Source organism: Myiozetetes cayanensis, unplaced genomic scaffold (assembly GCF_022539395.1).
Source record: "Myiozetetes cayanensis isolate MyiCay16 unplaced genomic scaffold, myiCay2020 scf1, whole genome shotgun sequence".
Classification (NCBI taxonomy): domain Eukaryota; kingdom Metazoa; phylum Chordata; class Aves; order Passeriformes; family Tyrannidae; genus Myiozetetes; species Myiozetetes cayanensis.
The window spans coordinates 11,931,376-11,953,930 of NW_026086604.1; the positions used below are offsets into that span (position 1 = coordinate 11,931,376).

General features: G+C 40.9%; 2 protein-coding genes across 4 annotated transcripts in view; both read left to right on the plus strand.

The window, feature by feature from the left end:
• The first annotated feature begins 2,016 nt into the window (after positions 1 to 2,016).
• DSCC1 (DNA replication and sister chromatid cohesion 1) lies at positions 2,017 to 15,012 on the plus strand. The gene is made up of 9 exons (XM_050321720.1): positions 2,017 to 2,248; positions 4,879 to 5,047; positions 5,587 to 5,721; positions 8,508 to 8,598; positions 9,882 to 10,020; positions 11,190 to 11,242; positions 12,402 to 12,556; positions 13,112 to 13,260; positions 13,697 to 15,012. The coding sequence occupies exons 1-9, from the start codon at positions 2,031 to 2,033 to the stop codon at positions 13,803 to 13,805; spliced, it is 1,218 nt and encodes a 405-aa protein (XP_050177677.1). The 5' UTR covers positions 2,017 to 2,030; the 3' UTR covers positions 13,806 to 15,012.
• Positions 15,013 to 16,358: 1,346 nt separating this feature from the next.
• The window catches only part of TAF2 (TATA-box binding protein associated factor 2), a 63,290-nt gene continuing 57,093 nt past the window's right edge, over positions 16,359 to 22,555 (plus strand). The window contains exons 1-3 of one of the 3 annotated variants that reach the window (XM_050320588.1): positions 16,359 to 16,719; positions 18,033 to 18,087; positions 18,875 to 19,035. In XM_050320588.1, the coding sequence (XP_050176545.1) occupies positions 16,667 to 16,719; positions 18,033 to 18,087; positions 18,875 to 19,035 (269 nt within the window). In that variant the 5' untranslated portion in view covers positions 16,359 to 16,666. The remainder of the gene's footprint in view (positions 16,720 to 18,032; positions 18,088 to 18,874; positions 19,036 to 22,555) is intronic. The other 2 variants (XM_050320517.1, XM_050320668.1) reach the window with 2 other exon arrangements.

A 22,555-nucleotide genomic window follows, 5' to 3' on the forward strand; every position in this document is an offset into this window, starting at 1 on the left:
AGTGCCTTTGGTTTCCTGTGTACACAATGACTGTATTTCCACTTTCAGGTAACTGAAATTAAACATGAAAACATGATAGATAGCTGAGTCTTTGAAGAAGCCCCTGCACATGTGACAGAGGTAACTGCCTAATAACTTTAAAGTTTTCTCCAAGGCCAATTGCCTTGCTGGCACCACTCAGGCAAAGGACATTCTAAAGGCAGAGGATGCCTGATGCAGTCACATATAGGAACAGTTGGTCTCTGCTGGGCTGGGTACAGAACCGAGCCAGCTCCATTCTACTGGCTCCTGCTTCTGGTTCCCACAGAAAAGAGGTACGACCTCCTCATCTAGGTCATTTGTTACAGGCTTATACCAAGCACAGAGGGACTCTGCAAGTGGATATACACAACTTCGGAGTGCAGAGTTAGCTAATGCACACAGCAGACAGCTGGGACTAACATACTGCTAGGCTGAGTGTTAATATGCCCTGCAGCAAAAGTCAGTGCATGTTGGGGGAGCCAGTTCCTGACAAGGCAGGGAAGAGGCATCCTGTGCTGCTCATGTTAGAAGACTGACTCCCAGTGCTGCTGAGCCATTGTCTTCTGAGTCTCTGCTTTTGTTTTCTTCTTATGGTTTAAGGACGTCAATCGACTTCCTCTTTAATCTCTGAGCTGCAGACTATTTCCATTGCAATAACTGTGCACGCCTGTGGTTTCCACTCATCTCTGTCATGGCTTTAGCCAAGCACTTCTTCATAGCTTCCTCTGGCAGAAGGAGCCCAGATCATTCAGGCCACAGCAGGAAGCTCAGCTGAGCCCTGAGTCATAGGGAGATGAACCTCTCTGTGGAAGCCCTTTCCTAAAGGATCATGTGTGGGTGAGAGCCTGCAGATACTTGCCCCCAGTCAGACTGTCCTCACAGCTGTCAGGACAGAGCTGGGGTGGGTGATGCTGATGAATGGCAGCTGCCTCACCCAGTACCTTCCCATCCACAGCCAGGCCCCATCGGGGTAGCTCAGATGCTCAGTCTCCCTCTCTCCACACTTGCTGTCACGCTCTGGTGTTGAAGAAAAACATCGAGGGTGCCACAGCAACACTCCAGGCTTGGGGCAGAGTGGCTGGAAGCCTGATGAGTGGAAAAGGGTCAACAGTGGCTGAATATGAGCCAGCCCAGGTGGCCGAGAAGGCCAATAGCATCCTGGCTTGGATCAGGAATAGTGAGGTCCAGGGCAGGGATCATCCCCTTGTACTCAGCACTGGTGAAGCCACACCTCAAATTCTGTGTCCAGTTCTGGCCCTATCACTCCAAGAAGGACATTGAGGGGCTGGAGCATGTCCATAGAAAGGGAACGGAGCTGGTGAAGGGGCTGGAGTGCAAGTCTGATGAGGAACAGCTGAGGGAGCTGGGGGTATTTATCCTGAAGGAAAGGAGGCTCGTGCGAGACCTCGAGGATAGGGGAGACTTTATCATTCTTCAGCTGCTTGAAAGGAGGTTGTAGCAAAGGGGGGGTCAGTCTCTTCTGCCAAGTAACAAGTGACAGGACAAGAGGAAATGCCCTTAAGTTGCACCAGGGTAGGTTTTGATTGGATATTGGGAAAAATGTCTTCGTAAAAAGAGTGGTCAAGCATTGGAACAGGCTACCCAGGGAAGTGGTCAAACTGCCACCACTGGAAGTATTTTAAAGATATGTAATGTGGCACTTAGAAACATGATTTAGTGGGGGGCTTGGCAGTGCTGGGTTAAGGGTCGGACTTCATGATCTTAGAGGTCTTTGCTGTATTTCGTGGTTTTATTTTACTTAGTGCATTTTGTAGATTTTTTTTGCCAATTGCATCTTAACGGCCTATCGAGAGATTTAATTGCAGCACGGCCGGGTTTCTGCGCAGCCGGACGGGAATTGGGGGATTTTACCCCCGCTCGGAGTCGGCGGAGGAGGAGCAGACAGGAGCGCATCCCCTCAGCGCCCGCCCGCGCCGCTCCCGCACGCCGCCAACCGCAGCATCAACGAGCGTGCGCGCGCCGCCGGCGCCCGCCCGGGCGGGGCGGAGATGGCGGGAATGGCGGCGCTGGCGCGGCCCGGCCCGGCCGCCGTGTCCGAGCGGAGCCGCGCCGAGGTGGACGCCACCCTGCAGACGGCCAAGCTGAACCCGGCGGAGCTGCTGCCGGCCGTGCACTGCCTCAGCTTCGGCCCCCAGGCCAGCGCCGGCGACTGCTGCCTGCTGCAGCTGGAGCCGGGGCTGTGCGCCGAGCTGGAGGCGGGGCGCAGGTACGGGGGCGGGGGGCGGTGCCTGCTTCGGGCCGGGGGACTGCCCTCACGCGTGGGTTTGTCCAGACTTCTGCTCCTCTTGTGGGGTTTGCGTAACTGTCCCTTAAATCTGTCTCAGCTGCACTGGAAACTAAAGCTATTAACATCTACAAGACTCTTTTCTTTTCTCCTCTTCCTCTTCTCCCCTCTCCCTGTCCCCTTACGGAAAAATATATGCTGTGGAGCTTTCCAGCCAAAACTCAAGATGCTGGAACAGGGTTAGGTCATGGCACCAAGTTCAAGAAAAATTTGGACAACGCTCTCAGGCACATGGTGTGATTCTTGGGGCTGTCCTGTGCAGGGCCAGGAGCTGGGACTTGATCCTTGTGGGTCCCATCCAACTCGGGATATTCTGTGATCAGACGTCTGAGTATAGGAGATTGTTTTAAAGTAGTATAAGAATTTAGACAACTCAATTCCAATTAAACATTGATAAATTTATTAAGCAAGCGATAATAAAGCAAAGACAGCGCTGGGTGGTCTGGAGGGCAAGTGCCGTGCCCGAGACACACACCACCATGTAGTAAATGTCCCCTTTTTATACATTTTCAAGTCCCGAGTTTTGAATGCGATTGCTTTATGACTTGAGTTCGTGGCTTGTTGTTGAGTGGTCATCTGGGATTTGTCAGAGATAAAAGCTGCAGTTCTTATCAGCTGTAAATTTTACCCATACTGATACTTGTTTGTTTAGCAAGATGTCTGCAATTATTTTTACTGACACTTGCTTGATTAGCAAGTTGTCTGTGAAACTTATCTTGTTTAATTACAACAAAAAGTTTCTGACTCCCTCATACACATAAGGTTTTATGAACAAAGTTAAGATGAAAAACCCGGATTTAGAGAAGAGATTATGTCTCTAGCAGAATCATGCTGACTTTGAGATTTTCCTACTGGAGGTCTCGAGGTGTGATGGATGGCACAGTGCCTGCAAGATGGACAAGCTGGCAGGGAAGGATGTACAGCATTAACACAGGAATGTGGTAGGATGGTTGTAGGACATCAAACTCTGGACCAAGAACAGATAATAGACAAGGTTTTGATACTGTTTTAAATTTCTTCCTTCACTGCAATGCCAGTGACATAAGAAAAATGTTTATAATGATACAATATGAGAACTCCCTCTAAAGAAGGTAGTTCTCTGAGATGAATGTTAGTGAGCCCATTCCTATTTAGTGATAATATTGATAAAGTGTCATTGGTTAGAGGCCTGAATCATACAGCTGAGCTTTGTTCATGCATGCTGAAGGGTGATCAAAATATAAAGCAATAACACAAGATTGTAGCCTTAGATGCTTACTAGCTAATTTTTAGATAGAATTAGGATAGAGCCTTGCTTGCTTATGCTAACTCACAGACAGGATATAGTTAATTTTATAATGAAGACTTTAGCGGGAACAGAAAACCTTAGAGTTTAGATAAGGGGCTTTGAAGCTCATGATGAAAGAGACCTTGAAGGTTGATAAAGAGAGGGTCCTGGTGAAGACACCAGTTTTGAGTTAATTGGACAGTGCCAACTCAGCAATTCTTAGCAGAGGTAAAGAGTTCAAGCTGAGGAAGACTTCTTACTTCATCCAAAAGACCCCCAAAGACCCCCAGAAGAAAACCCCAAGGGGGTGTTCCAAGGTGGAGTTATAGGAGCGGTGTATGTTAATGATTCTCCTCCCGCTTTTCTGGAATTTGCTGACACAGCTAATGCATATGTAGCACAACTAATGCATATATAACATTATACTGCATAAAAGGAGCTGAACAAAGGCAAGGGGTGTGCGTGATTGGAGGAATTATCCCCCACGCACCCAGCGCTGTGAATAAACATATCTGCTTCACTACTCTTTGCGAGTTTTGGGGTTTGTTCCCGCAAGTCAGTGCAAGCTTAGGGAAGTGAGAGGAGCAGTTGATTAAGTTGAATCTGAGCACTTAATTTAGTGTAGGCTGGGAGGAACTCAATGTTCCCATGTTGTGGTCCTGCCTTGGTATTATCACGTCCTCACGAAGAATCTCTACTTAATCAAGTGTGTGAGCTGAAGAGGGGGAGTTGCATTGTCTCTTTGTCCTGAAATGTTCTAGAAGATGATTTTCTTTCCTGCTTGGAATTATTTGCAAGAAAATACATATGTTTTTGGAGAGGAAATTATCTGAAGGGCACTGCACCATAGACACAATTTTTGTTTGCCTTCTTTTTTCACAATGGACCAGTTTCAATCCTCATTAAAGAAAACTCCAGTTGTAATCTAGTTTCTAAGATTAATGAAATAGTTCAGGCATTAACCATCACTTAATCAGTGTTTTATGGGGGTTGTGTGAATAGGCATGTGAGGAGGTTTGACTGTGATCTGCATAAAAACTTTGAATGCTTGTCTTTTTGACTTTTCCCACACTGAAATGAGAGGAAAAAACACGGTCAATTAGATTAATTGACAATTGCACCTTTATATTTTGGTGTACTGTGACTGCTGCCACCAACCAGAACTTTTGTTTATAAATTCTTTACAAATGTATAAATATGAAAAAATATCAGACAAGTTTAATAGGTGTTCCTCTTGAAATAGAGTTAAAAATAAATCTTTTTTTCTTCTTTTTTTTTCCCCCAGCCTAGTTATCCGTGGTGAAAAGGATGAACAAGCAGTGTTGTGCAGCAAAGATAAAACTTACGACATGAAAATAGCAGATACCTCAAATATGCTGCTGTTTATTCCTGGTTGCAAAACTCCAGAGCAGTTGAATGCAGATCCAGCATCTTGTAATGTTATTCATTCACAGGTATGTCTTTCTGGGGTTTTGTTTGTTTGCTTTAATTCTCTACTTTCTTAATTTATAATTCTTGTATTTTATCCATGTGTGAAACCCAGCTGGGATTCACTCCCTGAACACAGGCTTGTAATGCCATCTTAAATGCCTTGTGATATTGCTATAGCTGCAGGCTGACACTGCAGGAGGACATGAGTTCTGTTGGTTCTTTGTACATTGAACAGCTCCAGGTGGATGTCTTTATATAAATATGCTTTATACACAAAGGCATGATTTCCTGTTTGCATGCAGAGATGAGTTGTTACCTTTGTCTTATGCACTGTGAACATATTTTTATCAATCACCAGTGAATGTTTATTTTTTATTGCCTGTGGTAAATTTTTTTATTGAAAACATTACAATGATTGTTTTGTCTTCAAACTAATTACTCTATCAATAGATTCTTGTTTTCAGTGACTAGATTTACACTTTCTGCTGATAATTTTTGGTAAGCAGCTTTGAATCCAGATGGAATATTTAAAAGTTTTAAGAGTTTCTGTTTTTTCTTGTAGATTGCTGGTTTCTCCAAAAACTATTGGGAATTAAGGAGATGTCGACCAAAACTGAAGAAACTAAGGAAGCTTTTAATGGAAGATCCATATGAAGGGCCTAGTATTCAGAAAGATGAGACTTTGACATTTTCAAAGGTAAATCAGCTAAGTAAATTGCTTTCTTTTAATTGGTAATGAGCAAATTCAGGTGAAGATACATTCTTAACTAGAAAAATGCCTTTCCTCACATGATTCACAGTGCTCCTCTGAGTTAATTTTTTTAAACCTAAACAAGCTGGTAAGTGTTAACACTTCCACTGAGTACATAGATAAGCAGCCTTTTTATTAGTAAAAAGAGGAGAAAAGGAAGGACACAGAAAGAGACTGGGGATTTCCCTCTTCATTTGGGAAGCTTCTTGGAAGACAGTCTTCAGGACCTTTTCTAAATTTCTTGAGAGTTATGTGACTACTAAGGTATAATGCAACCTTTCCTTCTTTGGCAACTTTGGCACATATATGATATGTTATGTATGAGATCAGAGCACACCCATGTGCAAGTCACTTGCCAATCAGTAATTTATGATGACAAGGAGAAGCAGGGAGTTGAAGGAGAATGATATAAAGCAGGATGATATAAAGCAGAGAATGGGACTGACACTACAAGAAGGGAAAACACAGAGAAAATCCTGTTTTGCTGCCCTTTTATGTTTCCAGGCAGTTCAGTTTAGGGTCTAAGGAGTAATGGAGAGATCTGGACTGTGGGGCATATGATATCAGATAAAAGGCTGATAAAAATTGTGGGGTTTTGTTAGTTTGGTTAGTTTTCCTTTTGATTTTAAAAACACAAAGGCTTGCTCCAAAGTATTTTATGCTGAGGCTTGATTGAAGCTGACCCAACAAGTTACCTGTGTGAGATTGGATCTGCAAACATAGATGTTACTTTTCTCCCTTGGAGAGACAGGCTGCCTCTCTCTTCCTGGGTGATTAACAGACTGATTTCTGATCAGTTTCATAATCTTACCCCCAGAACTGCCTTTGCCACCTACTCTGATCTAGGCATAGAGGGACATACAGCAAAATGAGGGATGGCAGAGGTAGAAGGGCTTAAGTTGTCCAGAAATTATAAGCATTGGCATAGGCTAGCAACACAACAAAATGTCATATGCAATAATATTTATTCATAATATTGAATGAATGTTATAAAAGCATGTCAGTGTCTCCCACACATTAGTGCCTACTGTGAGAACTGACCACCATTTATTTTGAAGGAGAATGTATTTCCTCTATGAGCTCGCTCGATACAACTAGATGTATCAGATACGTGTAGATGAATCTCACCTTGTCACTGATGAAACTCTAAATGAATCTGAAACCTCTCCAGGGGAAAGGTCTTTCCTATGGGACTAATTCTCACTGGAATCCCAAACAATATGTGTGTAGTAAAGATTTCCACTGTGTTATTTGCTTACACTTAATATTTTTCATGTACTGGCAACTAATAAACCACCTTTAATCTGTTTGAAAAAAAGTTATTCTATTTTGGTGGTTTCCTGTAACCTCCTCATGGTTTTCAGGGCTGTATCATACACAGAGAACCCCAGCAAAAGAGCCATAAGGAACTATGAGACTGTGTGGAAGCCTGTTGCATAGTGATGTGATTTAGCAAACTACAGGAAAACTTATAAATAGACTAGTACTGAATTTTATCGTGAAATGACAAGGCATACTCAGGTGATCACAGTCTGAATAAGGATAAGAAACATACTAAACACGTTATCTGGAAAGTGCTGGTGTGGACATGATGCAAGTCAATCCATTCCATTTTATGTTTGCAAGGATGATGGAGCTGATAAAAGCATCAGAGCTGAGAGCAGTGATGTCTTCAAAAAAGCTGTTAGGAGTGCTAGCCAGACCCCAAAGCAGGGAAAATGCCAAGGTCTCCTGTGCAAGGCATCTGAATGGCATCATCTAACTTACAAACACACATATTGATTTGGGGATGTTTTTAATCTCAATTGCTAGTAGTGTTTCTTTAAGTATTATATAATAAGGTTGTCCTTTGCTGACATACTGATGGGAGCTTGTCCTGATGATATTTAGACAAACTGTCTAATAAGAATGGCATAGCAGGAAGAGGAGACCTTTCTATATTTATTAAATGCCTTTTTAACGTGTGGATGTTCCAAACATAGTGTTGGTTTGTTCTATTTGTGTTCTCATAGATCTCAAGTACTCAATACAATACTTTTCCTTCTGATAGGAAATAAACTGTAATCAACAGAACTTTAACATTAGAGTGGATTAAATAGGCTGTAAGGTGAATAAAAGAATTGATGAAGTCTTATTTCTGATGGATTGAAGGCTGGTATTTCCTCCATTGACTTTACTCTTCATGATACTTTCTGTTCCTACCATGTCTTTACCACAGTATCCACAGCACCTTCCCATCTCACCTCATAACTGTATAAGGAGCTGTATGTACTGTAGCTGGGTCTGTGCTTCATGGCTGCTAATTGGATAGCAGACACCAAAAGTGATAAGTGATTTTTGTTTTGCCTTTTCTTTGAATCTCACAGGTTAATATGTGTGATTTTAGGAAAGCCAGAATACATTAACTTTTCATTCTTGCTGGGATACTTTACTTACGATGTCCACGTGTGCTAATTTGTCATCCTGGGAGTACAGGATGTACTTATGTCTGGCACAAAAACTTTCCTGTAGTTGGACTGGCTTATATTGCATAACCCTTTGAGAAAATGTTGTAAGTTATAGTAGAAGCTTCAGAGAGTGTGGTAAACCTTAGAAAATTCAGACTCTGAGGAAAACCACCTATGTTAAGTCTTTCCTTCATTATAGCTTACAATGCATTTAGCATGCTTGCTGAAGCAAAGAAGGACTAATGATAACCTGTTTTATTTCCTTCTTTTTTTCCCTTGTTGCAGTATACAACAGAAGATTTGTTAAGTCTGATTCAAGCAAGTGAAGAAGAAATACTCCATCACTTGCAGGTTATAGATGCCTGCAAAATTGAAGGTAGTCATCTCTGAAGAATATTATTGCCTATGAGGAAAGAACCCTGCTATTGTTCCCAAAATACATGACTCCTGTTTCTAAGGCTCATTCCACATCCTTGTCTTTCAAGGTGCAAGTTACTTCGAAGTTCTAAGATCTGCTTCCATAGTTCTTTGTCTTCCAGTGCTATGGAGCTGATCAAAAGAATAAAGCTAAGCAGGCACTGCCAGTCTGTCTCTTCCTTCTTTGCTGCTACAAACACTGGCATCAGAGTATCCCACCCATGAATATTTTTTTGGCTGGTTGCCCTCTTCATGAATGAGTGGGTACTGCTTTTTGCAGTTCTAGAGGCAAAAATAGCTGATCCTTACCTAACTCCAGTCTTTTCGTAGTCCTTTCTTCCTCCCAGACTGGGTTTATCTCAGTGTCTTCCTACCATGTGAGGCAAAACCTGAGCAAGTGCCTCACCTTGGGACAGGTCCTACTCATCCTTTACCTGGCCATGCCCAAACCCTGGGACATCAGGTGACAGCAGTCCTGGAGTCATAGACTGAAACAGGGCAGAACTGAGCTCGGAAGGTTATCAGGTCCAAACTCCTGCTTTAGAACAGAGCCAGCTTGTAGCTGGAGGCTGAGGGCCTTGGCTGATTGAGTTCTGAGCATTTTTAAGAATGGAGATTGCACACCCTCTGTCAGGCTGTTCTGGTGTTTGACTATCTACAAGGGGGAAAAAATTCTACTAACCAGCTGGGATTTCCCTTGTTACCTCACATCCCATCACTGTGCACCACTAGGAATAATTCTGCTCCATCATCTCCGTACCCCATCCCATTATGTAAACAAAGATCTCAGAGCTGACTTCCCTTGTCAGTGACACCTGCACAGCACCATTGTACCACAGCTGTGCTTTGTCACATCTGGATTGTTGTGGACTTACCTGGACCTGAACTGTTGCTTTGCAGTGCCAGTGCAGCCAGTTCTGTTTGTGCAGTTCTATGCCTCTACTAATTAGTAGTTTCTCCAGGTCTGATCCACCTTGGGATAGGATTTGTAGTGTCTGTGGCAGTTAATCTACATGAAGAGTTATGAATAATTGAGATGATTAAATGTCATTCTCCTTTACATTTGTTCTTATTATTTAGTTCTATTCCTCACTTTTAATCCCTAAAAAGACAGAATGTTGCTGCTGTACTTTGTAAAGGTGTGACCTAAATGTCCAGATTCTGTAGTGTATCTTAATGGGAATAGAATTAAGGTGTTAATGTTTTCCTTCTAACAGTGTTTTGTGCTGTTCTGTTCGGCAGGATATTGGAGAATTCTAGAATTCAACTATGAGATGAAACTCTTGGATCATGTGACTCAGCTGATAGACTCAGAGTCCTGGTCTTTAAATAAGGTTCCTTTACGTACCTGTCTGGAAGAACTTGGATCTCTAGAACCCAGGTAAGCAATTCTTTTTAGTACTTAAAATTGCCTACATTCATTATTAACTATTATTAATACAATATTTATTAACTGTTTATTATGATTATAGTCTTGTGAATCTAGATTCCAGTTACCATGGTGTTAATGTTACATTTCTTTTGCCTCTGAAAGTATACAAGAGCATTAGTAGTTTAGACAGGTAGGTTAGTAAACTGATTCTAGTGTCTACTGGTAGTATTTCCAATTCATTCAATAGTAGATACATTACTGCTGAAGTGTAAATGATGGAACTAGCATGTAATTAAGCTGTAAATGGCCGACCATCTTGAAATGCCTGTTCTGAACTATAGCTAGCCAGAAATGCGTAGTTTACCTGTTGCAAACTGTCTGAGATGGGGGTATGTTTTCTGGTGTAATACTAAATTCAGAATATAAAACTTGAAGTCATGAAGTAATTCAAGATTACCATTCAAACAAATTCTTAAGTTTACAATATGTAGCATTTTCCATTCATTTGGCATTTGACTCAAAATGAGATCTTGCTTTTGTGCCTGCAGTTAGGCTGTAATTTTATGCCAGAGTTCTAGAAAAATGCCTACTATTCAGTGAGGGTAATTAACTGCCAAATTTTTGACTTGCATCCTAGAATCATTTGGGTTGGTAAAAGACATGACGATCATTGAGTCCAACCCTTAACCCAGCACTGCCAAATCCACCACTTAACCATCTCCCTAAGTGCCACATCTTACACAGGTTTTAAATACCTCCAGGGATAGTGACTCCAGCACTTCCCTGGACAGCCAGTTCCAGTGCTTGACAACCCTTTCTATGAAGAAATTCTTCTTATATCCAATCTAAACCTCCCTTGGTACAACCTGAGGCCATTTCCTCTTGTCCTGTCACTTGTTACTTGGGAGAAGAGACCAACACCCACCTGACTACAACTTCCTTTCAGGGAGTTGCAGAGAGTGATATGGTCTCCCCTGAACCTCCTCTTTGCCAGGCTGAACAACCCCAGTTTCCTCATCCGCTCCTGCAAGACTTCTGTTCCAGACCCTTCCCCAGCCCCGTTGCCCTTCTCTTATTTTTTCCCCTATACCTATTCCTTCATCATCTTCTTGGTAACTGTTTTTGTGACATCCTAATGAACCATGTTAAACTTGATTTCCGATTATTTATTTTTCCAGAGAGATGATAGAACACATTCTTTTAAGCTATGGGAGGAAATATGTTGATGATGGTAAGTTTGTGAAAGCTTGCATAGTTTAACTTTGCATAAAGGAAATACTTATTAAAGAGGAAATGCAGATTTTGTGAGGATGGCCCAAACAAATGAGTTTACTACAGTGCCAGTAAAAGGAGGGAGAAAACCGAGCTAAAAATCAGTACAGTTGTTAAAGGCAGTTTCATATGAAAGGTGACTATTAAAGTGTACAAGATAATAGTGAAAAATTGGGAAATAAGAGGTACTGGAAGTGATTTATTAGGTGTCTACAAGCCTTAATTTTGTGACTAAAGACAGATCACTAGTAAAATTTAGATGGCATGTCTCTTTGGATACCCTAGGAGGTCTCAGATATTTAGGCAACTAATTGTGCTGTTGTGAACAGTCAGTGGCATGAATTCAACTTGCCTAAGTAGGGATCTGCTTTTGGTCCCTTGAACTGCACCACAAGATCCACTGATTGTATTCATTAAATTTCCACTGCCCATCTCACACACAGACATAATATTGAAGTGCCTTACTCTCAGTCTCAGTTCTTCCCCACAGTGGCTTTCATCTCACCATTGGCTTGAGTTGCACTCAACCTTAAAGGACATAGGAAAGTAGTTGGAGTGGCAACAGACTGTCATCTTGATATATTTAAACAGGTTGCACAAGTTGCACAAGGGACAAGCCTGAATTACAGGAAGTCTGTGACTGAAAAAATGGAAGGACGTGTTTATACCTGATTTTGTTCAGAGAATTTTAGTCAAGGCAGTGTGAGAGAAAATGAGTCTCATTATTCCCTTCATCATCTCAATGAAATGAAAATTTTGTTCATTGTTCAACCACAGACAGCAAATGCTTTAATACAAGCTATTCAGAAATAGGAATGAAAGCTGTAGGAGAAACAGTGTACTGTGTAAGGGGAAAAGATGAAGGGCAAATACACTTATTGATAGGAATTAATACTGGAGCTGGGACAGTGCTGCTCCATTCTGCATAATTTGTTCTTGAGAATGACAGGATACCATCATTTATCCAAAGTAGTACCAAGTCAGATTACTTCATGAGAAAAAGAAGGAAGAGGATACTTGGTTTACAGCAGACTGTAAAACAAAATGGAAATACAAGACTGTTTTCTTTTATCAAAACCAGGAACCCAAGATATAAAATATTTTTTGTTTCTCAACAGGGGAGGTTTACTTTGAAATGCGTGAAGATAAAATATGTAGAGCTGTAGCACAAATGCTTTTGCAAAATGCAGTGAAATTCAATCTGTCAGAATTTCAAGAAGTCTGGCAACAAAGTGTCCCTGAAGGGATGACAACAAGGCTTGATCAGCTTAAGGTAAACACATAAAGAAGGATGATTTTTTCATGGATAGACTGTAACTGATGACTTGTGTCATACATAGAGTTTATCCATTACAGAATGTTGATTGTGCTGTTTCTGTCAGTATTTGAGTTAAAGTACATTTTATGATATCCTTTATGAGCACCAGTAGTCTGGAATCATCATAATTCATGTTTCTGTAACTCTGGCATGTTTCACTCTTTGAAGAAAAGTTGCAGCTGTGCAGTTACTACTTGTACATGTAACTGGAACAGAGGCTGAAGCTGTTGTTGTAGTGACAACCAGTAGAGTGGCAAGCACTGTGGGAATCCTTTGCTCAAAGGAGGCAGACAAAGCTTGGAACTCAATGGATTCCCCCCTCCTTCTTGTCATAAAGGAAATTACAAATATTGCCTGTAAAATGGCTGTTTTATGTTATTTCTTCACTTCGGATCTGGTAGTGCACTTCTGGGAGGCTTTGGATGTGCAAAGAGCAACTTGTATGGAACACTGACAGAAAGAAGGAAGTTTCTTTTGTCTTTACATTTTCTCTCTTATGCTGATCTACAGGGCTTGGCTCTTGTGGATAAAAGCTCAAGACCAGAGACCATCTTTCTGCTAAAAGTAGAAGACTTACCTGAAGACAATCAGGAAAGATTCAACAGCTTATTCAGAATACGGGAAAAGTGGACAGAAGTGGATATTACCCCTTATATACAGTAAGGACGTATTTCCTTTTATTAAAATATAATTAGCATTATAGTCTTCCCTTTTTGCACTGCTGGCTTCTGATGAACTGTCTGACTCAAATACTATACTTTGCTTTTAAAATGAATATGAATTCTATATGAATAAAATACCTCTGACGTCGATAGCTCTATTTGCTGGGTTTAAATGTGTGTAAAAAGCTCAGTCTACTGGATTGAGATGGGTGATAATGTGTAGTTTTGCCTAACGTAGTTTTGCTTAAATGTCAAGCAAAGTTCTAAAATTTAAATTTTTAAAGCATTATGTGACAGTTACAGTAGTTCATTTTTCTTTTCTCCTAATATCCTAATCCAGTTTATTGCTATGGTTACAAGTATTTCTTGGGTTCATTTTATCTGTTTGATCATATCTCTAATACCAGCATCATCTGCTTTGTTTTCTCCACAGAGACTTGTGTGCAGAGAAGCAGACTGTTGGTGCTCTCCTGACAAAATACGCTCGCTCCTCGATGCTGAATGGTGTTAAAGTTTATAATTCCAGAAGACCCATCTCATAACAAGTTCTGTTTTATGAACTGAGGATACTGAAGGGAGTAACAGTGAACGCTGCTTGTTCCTGCCTTCTGGGGCAAGTAATTGCCAACCAGTGTTGTACAGTGTACTGGAGTTAGAGCCACTGAGCTTCTTGAATGAGTCCTGTTCTCTGCTCAGCTAAGTAGAATGTGAGGGCACTTGTGTCTTCTGAGGAACTACAAGTTCAGCTCACCTTCCTTTGCCCACCAACTTCTTTTTCCTTTGTGTCTAGTTAAGCCTGGAGTCAAGCTACTTCTTGAATACACTTTCATCTGTCTATTCAGAAGCTAAAATCTGACATGAATATCTAAAACCTTGATAATAATTCAGTCAATTGAATTGATCTGAACAGGAAAAGGGAAGTTTAGTCTTTTGCCCATTAGTGACCATTCTTAAAGATGTCATTGATGTTAGTGAATAGTGCAGACCTTGAGAAGCTCATGAACAAATCATTCCTGATTGAGACTACACTGTTCTTAATTTTGAAAGGTGGCTCTTTTTATGGTCATGTCCATGAATACCATTAGAAAAAGCTCTTGACATTTTAACACTTGGCAGAATGGCTTTTTAAATATTACAAAAACTGCAAATTGCACTGAAGTGTGAATATAAGAAAGAGCAGTTGGACATTCATTACGTTATGAGCTTCCTATAAGTTGTCATTAAAACGTAGCTGAGGTAAAACTAGTGCTTTACAGAAGACTACCTGTGCTTTTAAAAGAGAACTTACAAAACTTTGTACAGTTATTTTGTATTTTTAAAAAAATTTTGTTCTGGCAAATAATTGCACAAAGAAAATTTTGCCTTGAAAACTTACAGTGGAATATTATTCTGTGTAGAGTAATGAAACAGGAGTTTTTTATATTGCCATGAAGTGATGTCCCTGACATTGAAATTTTGTAGTCATTAAAAAGGATTGTTTGTGTGTCAGTGAGCTGGAGTTTAATGTTAGACAGTCTTCAGATTTATTATTTAAACTTAACAGTTGTAGGTTATTTGATACAAAAAGCATTTGCTGCATCGAACTCAGATGTCGGGTATGAAAAACCTTGGAACTGCCAACATTCCAGCTGTAGGGTGAGTGGGGAGGGGAAAGAAACTGTAAATCAAATGTAACTCTTAAGATGGATATGTGCATACTTGGAATTTTGTTACAGATAAAAAGCTGAATAAAAACTATTTCCTAAGCTCTGTTTATTGCTGCCCAGCGCTGCAGGGTTCCCCGTGCTCCACAGTGTTGGTGCAGGGCTGTGGTGTTTGACTTAGGAGGGCTCCCTTGCCGGGAAGAACTGCCTTGTTCCCTGTCCTGGTTCCAACAGCTGTGGGCTTCCAAAAGCACCAGAAAGTTCCCTCTTGGAGATCAATGATAATATCAATGTAAAAGCCTTGAAAATTCTTTTCCATTGCATCACAGGAGGTTCCGGCACAGTTGATAGTTTTCTAGTCTGTGGTCCCAGTGTATATTTACATAGAAAACCTGACATCAGTAGGGGTTGGTTTGTGAAACAAGTAAGAAATAAAATTGTATCTGGGGCACGAAGTTTAGGTTGGATATTAGGAAGAAATTTTTTATGCCGTAATCAGACAGTGGAATGGGCTGCCTAGGGAAGTGGTGGATTCACCATCCCTGGAGGTTTTTAAGATGAGACTGGATGTGGCACTGAGTGCCATGGTCTGGTAACCACGGCAGCGTTGGATCAAGGGTTGGACTTGATGATCTCAGAGGTCTTTTCCAACCCGGTTGATTCTGTGATTCTGTTTCATGAAAAGTGCTGTACTACAGCACATCACAGTGTTCCTGATTGTTACATTGGGCATTCAGCATGAAATGACGCTTTCAAAACACCATCAGCTTCTTTGATGCAAGCATTTACTTAAAATAAATGAACTTATCTCGTGTCCTCCCGATACTAAAAGTAGAGACCCCGGTGGGCTGTCAAGGAGGGGGCCGTTTTGTGGCGGTGTGCCGCGATCCCAGCCGCGTTCCCGAATTAAATCCGGTGTCGTTCCCAGCCGGGGGCCGATCCCGCCTTCCCGCGGCGCCGCCGCCCCTCCCCCTTCCCGCCGCAACGAGGCCCCGCCCCCGGGGGCGCGCGCGAGCCGCGGCCCCCGCGCGCCTGCGCACGGGGACAGGGCCCGGCGTCGTTCGCGGGTGTTGGATTATTTTTGGGGGTTATTTCCTTGTTGTGGTTTTTTTTTTTTCCCTCTGGCCGTAGCTGCGTCGTCCTTCTGTAAAAAGCAACCCTCCAAAAGACTTTCCCAGCCCTAAAGCAGTAGAGCTCCGTCAGTCGGTCCGTGACCCCTCACCCGCCGGGGTCGGAGGTGACGGCCAAGATGGCGGCGGCTGCTGAGGCGCCGCTGCGGCGGCCGCGCTGCTGAGGGAGAGACCCGCGGGCCGACCCTGCCCCGGCCCGGCCCGGCGCCACACGGCCCACCCGGCTCCCGCGCCGCTCTCCCGCTCTCCGCGGCCGGCGCTGCCGCAGCCGGCGCTCCCGGCAGCGCGCACCCCGGTGCCATCCCGATTCCGTAGCTCCCGCCGAGCCGGTCGGTTTGCTCAGTTCCTGCGGAGAGGAAGCGCCTCTGGATCCTTAGCGGACCCCCTGCGGCAGCAGGGCTGCGTGTGCAGACACAGAAGGTCATGTACAGACACTGATTGTTGTTGGAGGTGTAACGATGGTGCTCAGTCGAGCTGGGGATTCCTGACTGCTGGGGGTCACGGATCTGCTGAGGAGATGAATGGTCAAACACGACGCGACTCGGGGAAAAGTCGAAGGACCCACTGAGCGAGGATGGTGTCGGTGCCAGTCTGACAATCAGCAGTGTGTGTTGAGCGCTGCGGTTCAGGATGAATAGGAAGAAAGGAGACAAAGGATTTGAGAGCCCAAGACCATATAAATTATAAGTATCCATTTTTTTTTTAAGTTGCTGTACTTGAAAGTAGTGCACACTGAAACAGGCCGATCAGTAATGATTTATCTGAGAGGGTTGGAGCTATTGTTTGTGTTCCTGCATTCAGAAAACGTGTGTTGCTGGTGTATGTTTTATTGTATAAATGGACTTACCTGTGGAGTGAGTCTGTCAACCATGCAGTCTCATCTTTTGAAGATGTTCACATTTTGCTCTTCAAACTTTGGAGATTTTCCACACAGCGTCAGTACTACAGACCATACTACCATATTCTATTCTTATTGCTATGTCAAATCCTTTCCACTTAAGGTTTTTTTTATGTATAAAAAATAATATTTGCCTTTGCAGCAAGCAGCTTTGTTAAGCAAATTGTCATTTTTACACACTCACTATTTTGTTTGTAACCAAGCTGCAAAGCAGTTGGTGGTGGATTCCAGTCCATCTTTATATATTTCTCTCTATACCCCCTTGAATCCTTTATAAATCTGTAACGCAAATGTATTTCTAAATAGAATCATTCTTATATACAATTAAATGTAGGTAATGTCTGAATTGGTTTTTAGGTGTTACTCTCTTGTAGGAATTTTTGTCATACTTGAGCTCAACTGAAGCAATATCACTTTTTAATGTACAGGGTACATGAGGATGTGCATATAATGTGTGATGTGTCATAAAAGTTGAATTATTACAAGGTTGTATCTTGACTCATGAATTGCACTACCTTAATACCAGTCTTGATCAGTATGTAACCATTATTTTAAATAATAAATTCTTACTGCATGTTCATTGTAGAAGCACATGCTTCATCTTTTAATGTATAATACCTGCTTACATAAATTGTGTGTGAGAGTCAACTCACCAGATAAATTTTCTGCAGGTCTCTGATTGCAGTGGCCACATGCCATTTCTGATACTGCACGTCACTGCAGTGTTAGGCCTTGGCACTCTGGCATTAGTACTGCTTTATTTTTGCATAGAGATAAATGATGTTCAAAAATGATGTTGGTATCTTCTGTAATCTTCCTAGCAATACTCACATTGGTGTGATACTATGTTTGATTTTATTAGAACTTTCTTGGCCTTGTGTGCAACTTTTATTCATTATTTGGTTTAGACCACGTAAGCAATTTAGACAACCATTAATTCTTCTTGCATAAGTATATTCTATTTGCAGTATTTATCTATATGTACATATATCCTGTATAGCTCTCTATTTTGTTTTTAAACTGAGTTCAAGTATCATTTTAAATGCTGGCATTTATGCAAAACTTTACTTATTTTAAATTTTTCTTTTTTTCCAGTACAACTCACCAGGTAGTTTGTATCAACAACATAAATTTTCAGAGAAAGTCTGTTGTAGTAAGTATTTCTTAATAAAATGTGAAAGTAGAAATTAAAAGTCTGGGTTTTATTCATGCTTTTAGAGGAAACAACTGCACACACAAGCTAATTATGACTTGTTCAGCTTCTTCATACGTTATATTTTCAAATCTGATGCCTTGACATGCATCAAATAAAATACCTTCTAACTGAGAACACTTTAATCTCTGTACAAAAAAGCTGTCTAAATGAAGACCACTGCATTGCAAGTAATATTACAGAGCAGTTTACGGTTCAAAATTGACGTTCGCACAGTATTGGCTGATCTTAGAGATAGGCTTATAGAGTTTTTTAGCCTATATGTGAGTTCACTGGGCCCTTGAAGAGACTGATTATTCCAGGCCTAAAGTCACGGAGGGTCTTTGTGAATTTAGATATCTGCTTGAATGGATTCTGCTTAAGTTTTAGAAATTTTCTCAAGCTCAGATACCAAAACCTAAATCATAGTGATGAAAAACATAGTGATGCAAATAACTTGAAATCTAGTCAGTAGAGGCAAATTATTTCCAGTAAAAGAAACATGATTGTTCATTCATATTCAGTTTGTTTTGTTTTGTTTTGTTTATTTCACAGGTGGGAAAATTTACCTCTTAAATAGCAGGAAAGACAATCTACATGTCTAAAAGGGCAAACCAGTCTCCTTTTAAAATAAATACCTTTCTACCAATGATTTTGTTTGAATTGTGCTAATAAGAATTCTTTTATATCTCCCTATTTTGTGAGTTGGTGAAGATTTTACAGAAGGTTTTGTTTTGTGTTTTCATAGGGTTATGTGGAGCTGACAATATTTCCCACGGTTGCAAACCTGAACAGAATCAAGCTGAACAGCAAACAGTGCCGGATTTACAGGGTCAGAGTCAACGATTTAGAAGCAGCTTTCATCTATAATGATCCAACGCTGGAAGTTTGTCACCATGAGTCAAAACAGTAAGTGGTGTGTTTAAAATTCTGCAGGTATAGGATTTTCTGTTGCTCTTAAGCATGACCTGTTTTATTTTACTCTCAAGTTTTACCTTGTAGTTTTCTTATGGTGACTTTTAGTATAGTGACCTAATTTTGGGGAAGTATTCTGGCAATAATTTTTCTTCTTTAGAATTTCTTTTACTAACATAGCTTTGTATGGTTTTGTAAAAGAATCAAACACTTCTTTAAAAAGTACTTTATAGGGAAAACGTCGTTGGATTTGAACTATTTGGTTGTGACAGATACTCTGTATTCCTTTGTTCATCACTTATGCAAGAGCTTCAATAATTCAGATTGCAAATAGAGTATTCATTTATGTGGGACACTGGGTTGGTTATCAGAGCTATGAAATTTTCCTTTGAGTCCTGATACTGAACCACTCGAGTCTATTAGTTCTGTAATTCTATTTGGTTTGTGACTTGATATTTTTGTTGTTGTTGCTATTGGTCGTTATGTCAAAAATTCAGAATCCTCATTGGAGGGATTCTAAATTGTTATGAAGTGCTAGAAGTAAAGCTTTGACCTTTCCTATGGAATCAAACTTCCATTATTTCTTGTTCCAGATAAGAGTATAAGTCTAGCAAGTTACCTTAACTCACTTTGAAATTTGAAAAAAAAGTTTCAAATTTATTTACCATCTGATATGGAAGAGCAAATTTAAAAACCTGAATCATCCCACATGTTTTGGGGAACTAATATGGGAAGGGACTTCAGTAAAAATTTTTATCTCTTTGATTTTTTGTAAGAGAAGCATGATGGGCAAATGTTTTCCCTAAGTATTCTCTTTGATTTACTGAAACTTATGTTCATGTTCTCAGACCTCCTTTTGGTTGAATTTACAATTTGCTGACGTGCTAAAGAACTTGTGGTGAGAGTGTTGTACATATTAACAGCAGTTGATATGAAATCACAGAGACCTCTAGGTTGGAAGGGACTCACTGACACCCAGTGCAACTCACCTGCTCGCACAGGGTCAGCTAGAGCAGGTTGCACAGGGCTGTGTCCAGTTGGGTTTTGAGTATTTTCAGGGGTGGAATCCCTGCAGTCTCTCCAGGCAACCTGCTCCAGTGTTGATGACCCTCACAGTAAAAAGCATTTTCTTGTTTCCTGGTAGAGTTTCATGTATTTTAACTTGTGTCCACTGACAGGGCCAGAGGCAGTGGGCACAAACTGAAACACAGGAGTTTCCCTCTGAACATCAGGAAACACTTCTTTACTGTGAGGGTGACTGAGCACTGGCACAATTTACCCAGAGAGAATGTGGGGTCTCCATCCTTGGAAATGCTCACAAGTCATCTGGACATGCTCCTGAGGTGCAGGGCTGTAGGTGGCCCTGCTTGAGCTGAGGGGTTGGACCAGATGAGCCCCGGAGGTTCCAACCTCAGCCATTCTGTGATTCAGTAGTAACTGGAATCCTGCATAACTTCTGGAAGATGTGAGAAGGGAGCAGCATTTAAAATGATCAGAATGAGCATTCCATTATGTTAAGAAAGGGATTGGGAGAGATAATTCTATAATTTTGTGCAGAAAGTTGAGTTTTTCTGTTCAAACTATTTGAACTTAATAGAAAATCTTTGTATTTCGTAACTCCTGTGTTATTCATAGTTATGAAAGACAGGGGTCACCAAATATTCATAACAAAAATTAGTATGCCTCTTTCTGTATCTCAGAAGTCAAAGGCAACATAGGGTACAAACTATTAGATGAAACATGTATTTTTCCATTGAAATTGGGTAATTAAATACAGCATCTCTGCTCTTAAGTCAGGATTGCAAACAGAAATGCTAGAAATCTAAAAACTCTCCAGAAGTAGGATCTCAAAAAAAAATCATCAGTGGGTTTTCTCTGCCCTTCATTACAAAGAACTGCTTCTAGGAACAGCAGTGGTTTGTAGTAGTCTTTAATCATCTGGTGAGCTCTTCCAAGTTCTCATTTGTTATGGCAAGTTTAGTGATGATGTCCTTCCTGCCCTTGCAGCTGAACTAGGCTACAGCAGTTACTTTGAACAGGACACAGATTAGACATGATGTTTTGCCTCTGATGTTGCAGAGACAGTTACCTTTTGCACGGTTTTCCTCAGTAGTCTGTTTAATTAGTAAATGTAAAGTTAAGATGTTTCTTGGTAACCTGTTTGTTTAAAATAATTTGTTTTCAATCTTTACTTTTTCCTTGTGTGTGTAGCAAGTATAAGTTCAAGTTACAAGATTTTATATACAAGCATTTTCTTCTTTTTTTTAATAATGCTTTTAGTCCCTTAGATGAATGCATAAAATCATTAAAGTGCATAAAAATCATAGAAGTGTTAAAGTTGGAAAAGACCTCTGAGATCATCAAGTCCAGCTGTCAAGCCAGCACACCACCATATTCACCATTAAACCATGTTCCACGTCCACATGTTTCTGAACACTTCCAGGGATGGTGACTCCACCACTTCTCTGGATGGTCTGTTCCAATGCTTTACTACCCTTTCTTTGAAGACATTTTTTCTTAATATCTAATCTGGGGCATAAGTATGTAGAAAAGACAATTTAATGTACCCTTTTCTACTTTTCATCAAAGTTAAGATAATTTAAAGACTTCTTAGTCCCTTGTTTAGAACCAGAACTCCATTAAAAATGGAAGAGTCTGTATGGAGTGAAGATTAGAAGACTTGCTACAGTATCCCTTACTTGAGAGATTATGTTTGCTGATTGGATGCGAAAGTTAACAGAAATGGTTTATTGCTTATGTTGTGCAAATTTTGACGTGCAAAAAAATATAGTTAAAAAGGGTGGAGAAACTGGAGATTAAAAAGACCTTTATCTGTGCAATTGTTTCTGCCTCACAATATTCTTTGCTACTTCTTGGGTGAGATGTCAGACCATCTATGTGTTCTGAATTTAAATATTCAGCATGTTTTCAGTTCAAATAATACTTCCAGGTTTTATCATCTATTGCTGCAAAAATCATTGACACGTGGTCTCCGTCGTTTCACATATTCTGTGTTGCAGGAGGTGAAGCAATTTTTTTCAGTCTTGTATGTTGTCCCTTTTGAATATCCCTCCCTAAAAAGGTAATTAAAAATCGCTAAAATTTGTAGGAAACATTAGAAACTGTTAATTAGTGCATTAGGTATATTTTCAGCTTTGATACCATTGCCAGTTTATCTGTCAGTCCCAAACCACAGTTTCAGGTAATAAGTGAATGAAGTTTTAGCGGCTTATCTAGAAATAAAGTCAAACTTCCATCTTGTAGTTTCCTTTGAGGGCTTCAGGACAGTATGGCTTTTTATATCAGAATAGAGGGATGAACTCAGATAAGGCAGTCACTTCCTCCCTGACTGAGCGAACACCTGAGTAGTGCTGTAAGGTATGACAATGTTCACACTGCTTTCCCATGTGTACACAAGGTGGCAGAGAATCCCATTTTTGCTTGTACTTTTCAGGAAGAGTTTGAAATCTTGCCAAGACTGAAAACAGTGTTGAAGAATGTCTCTTCAGGTCAT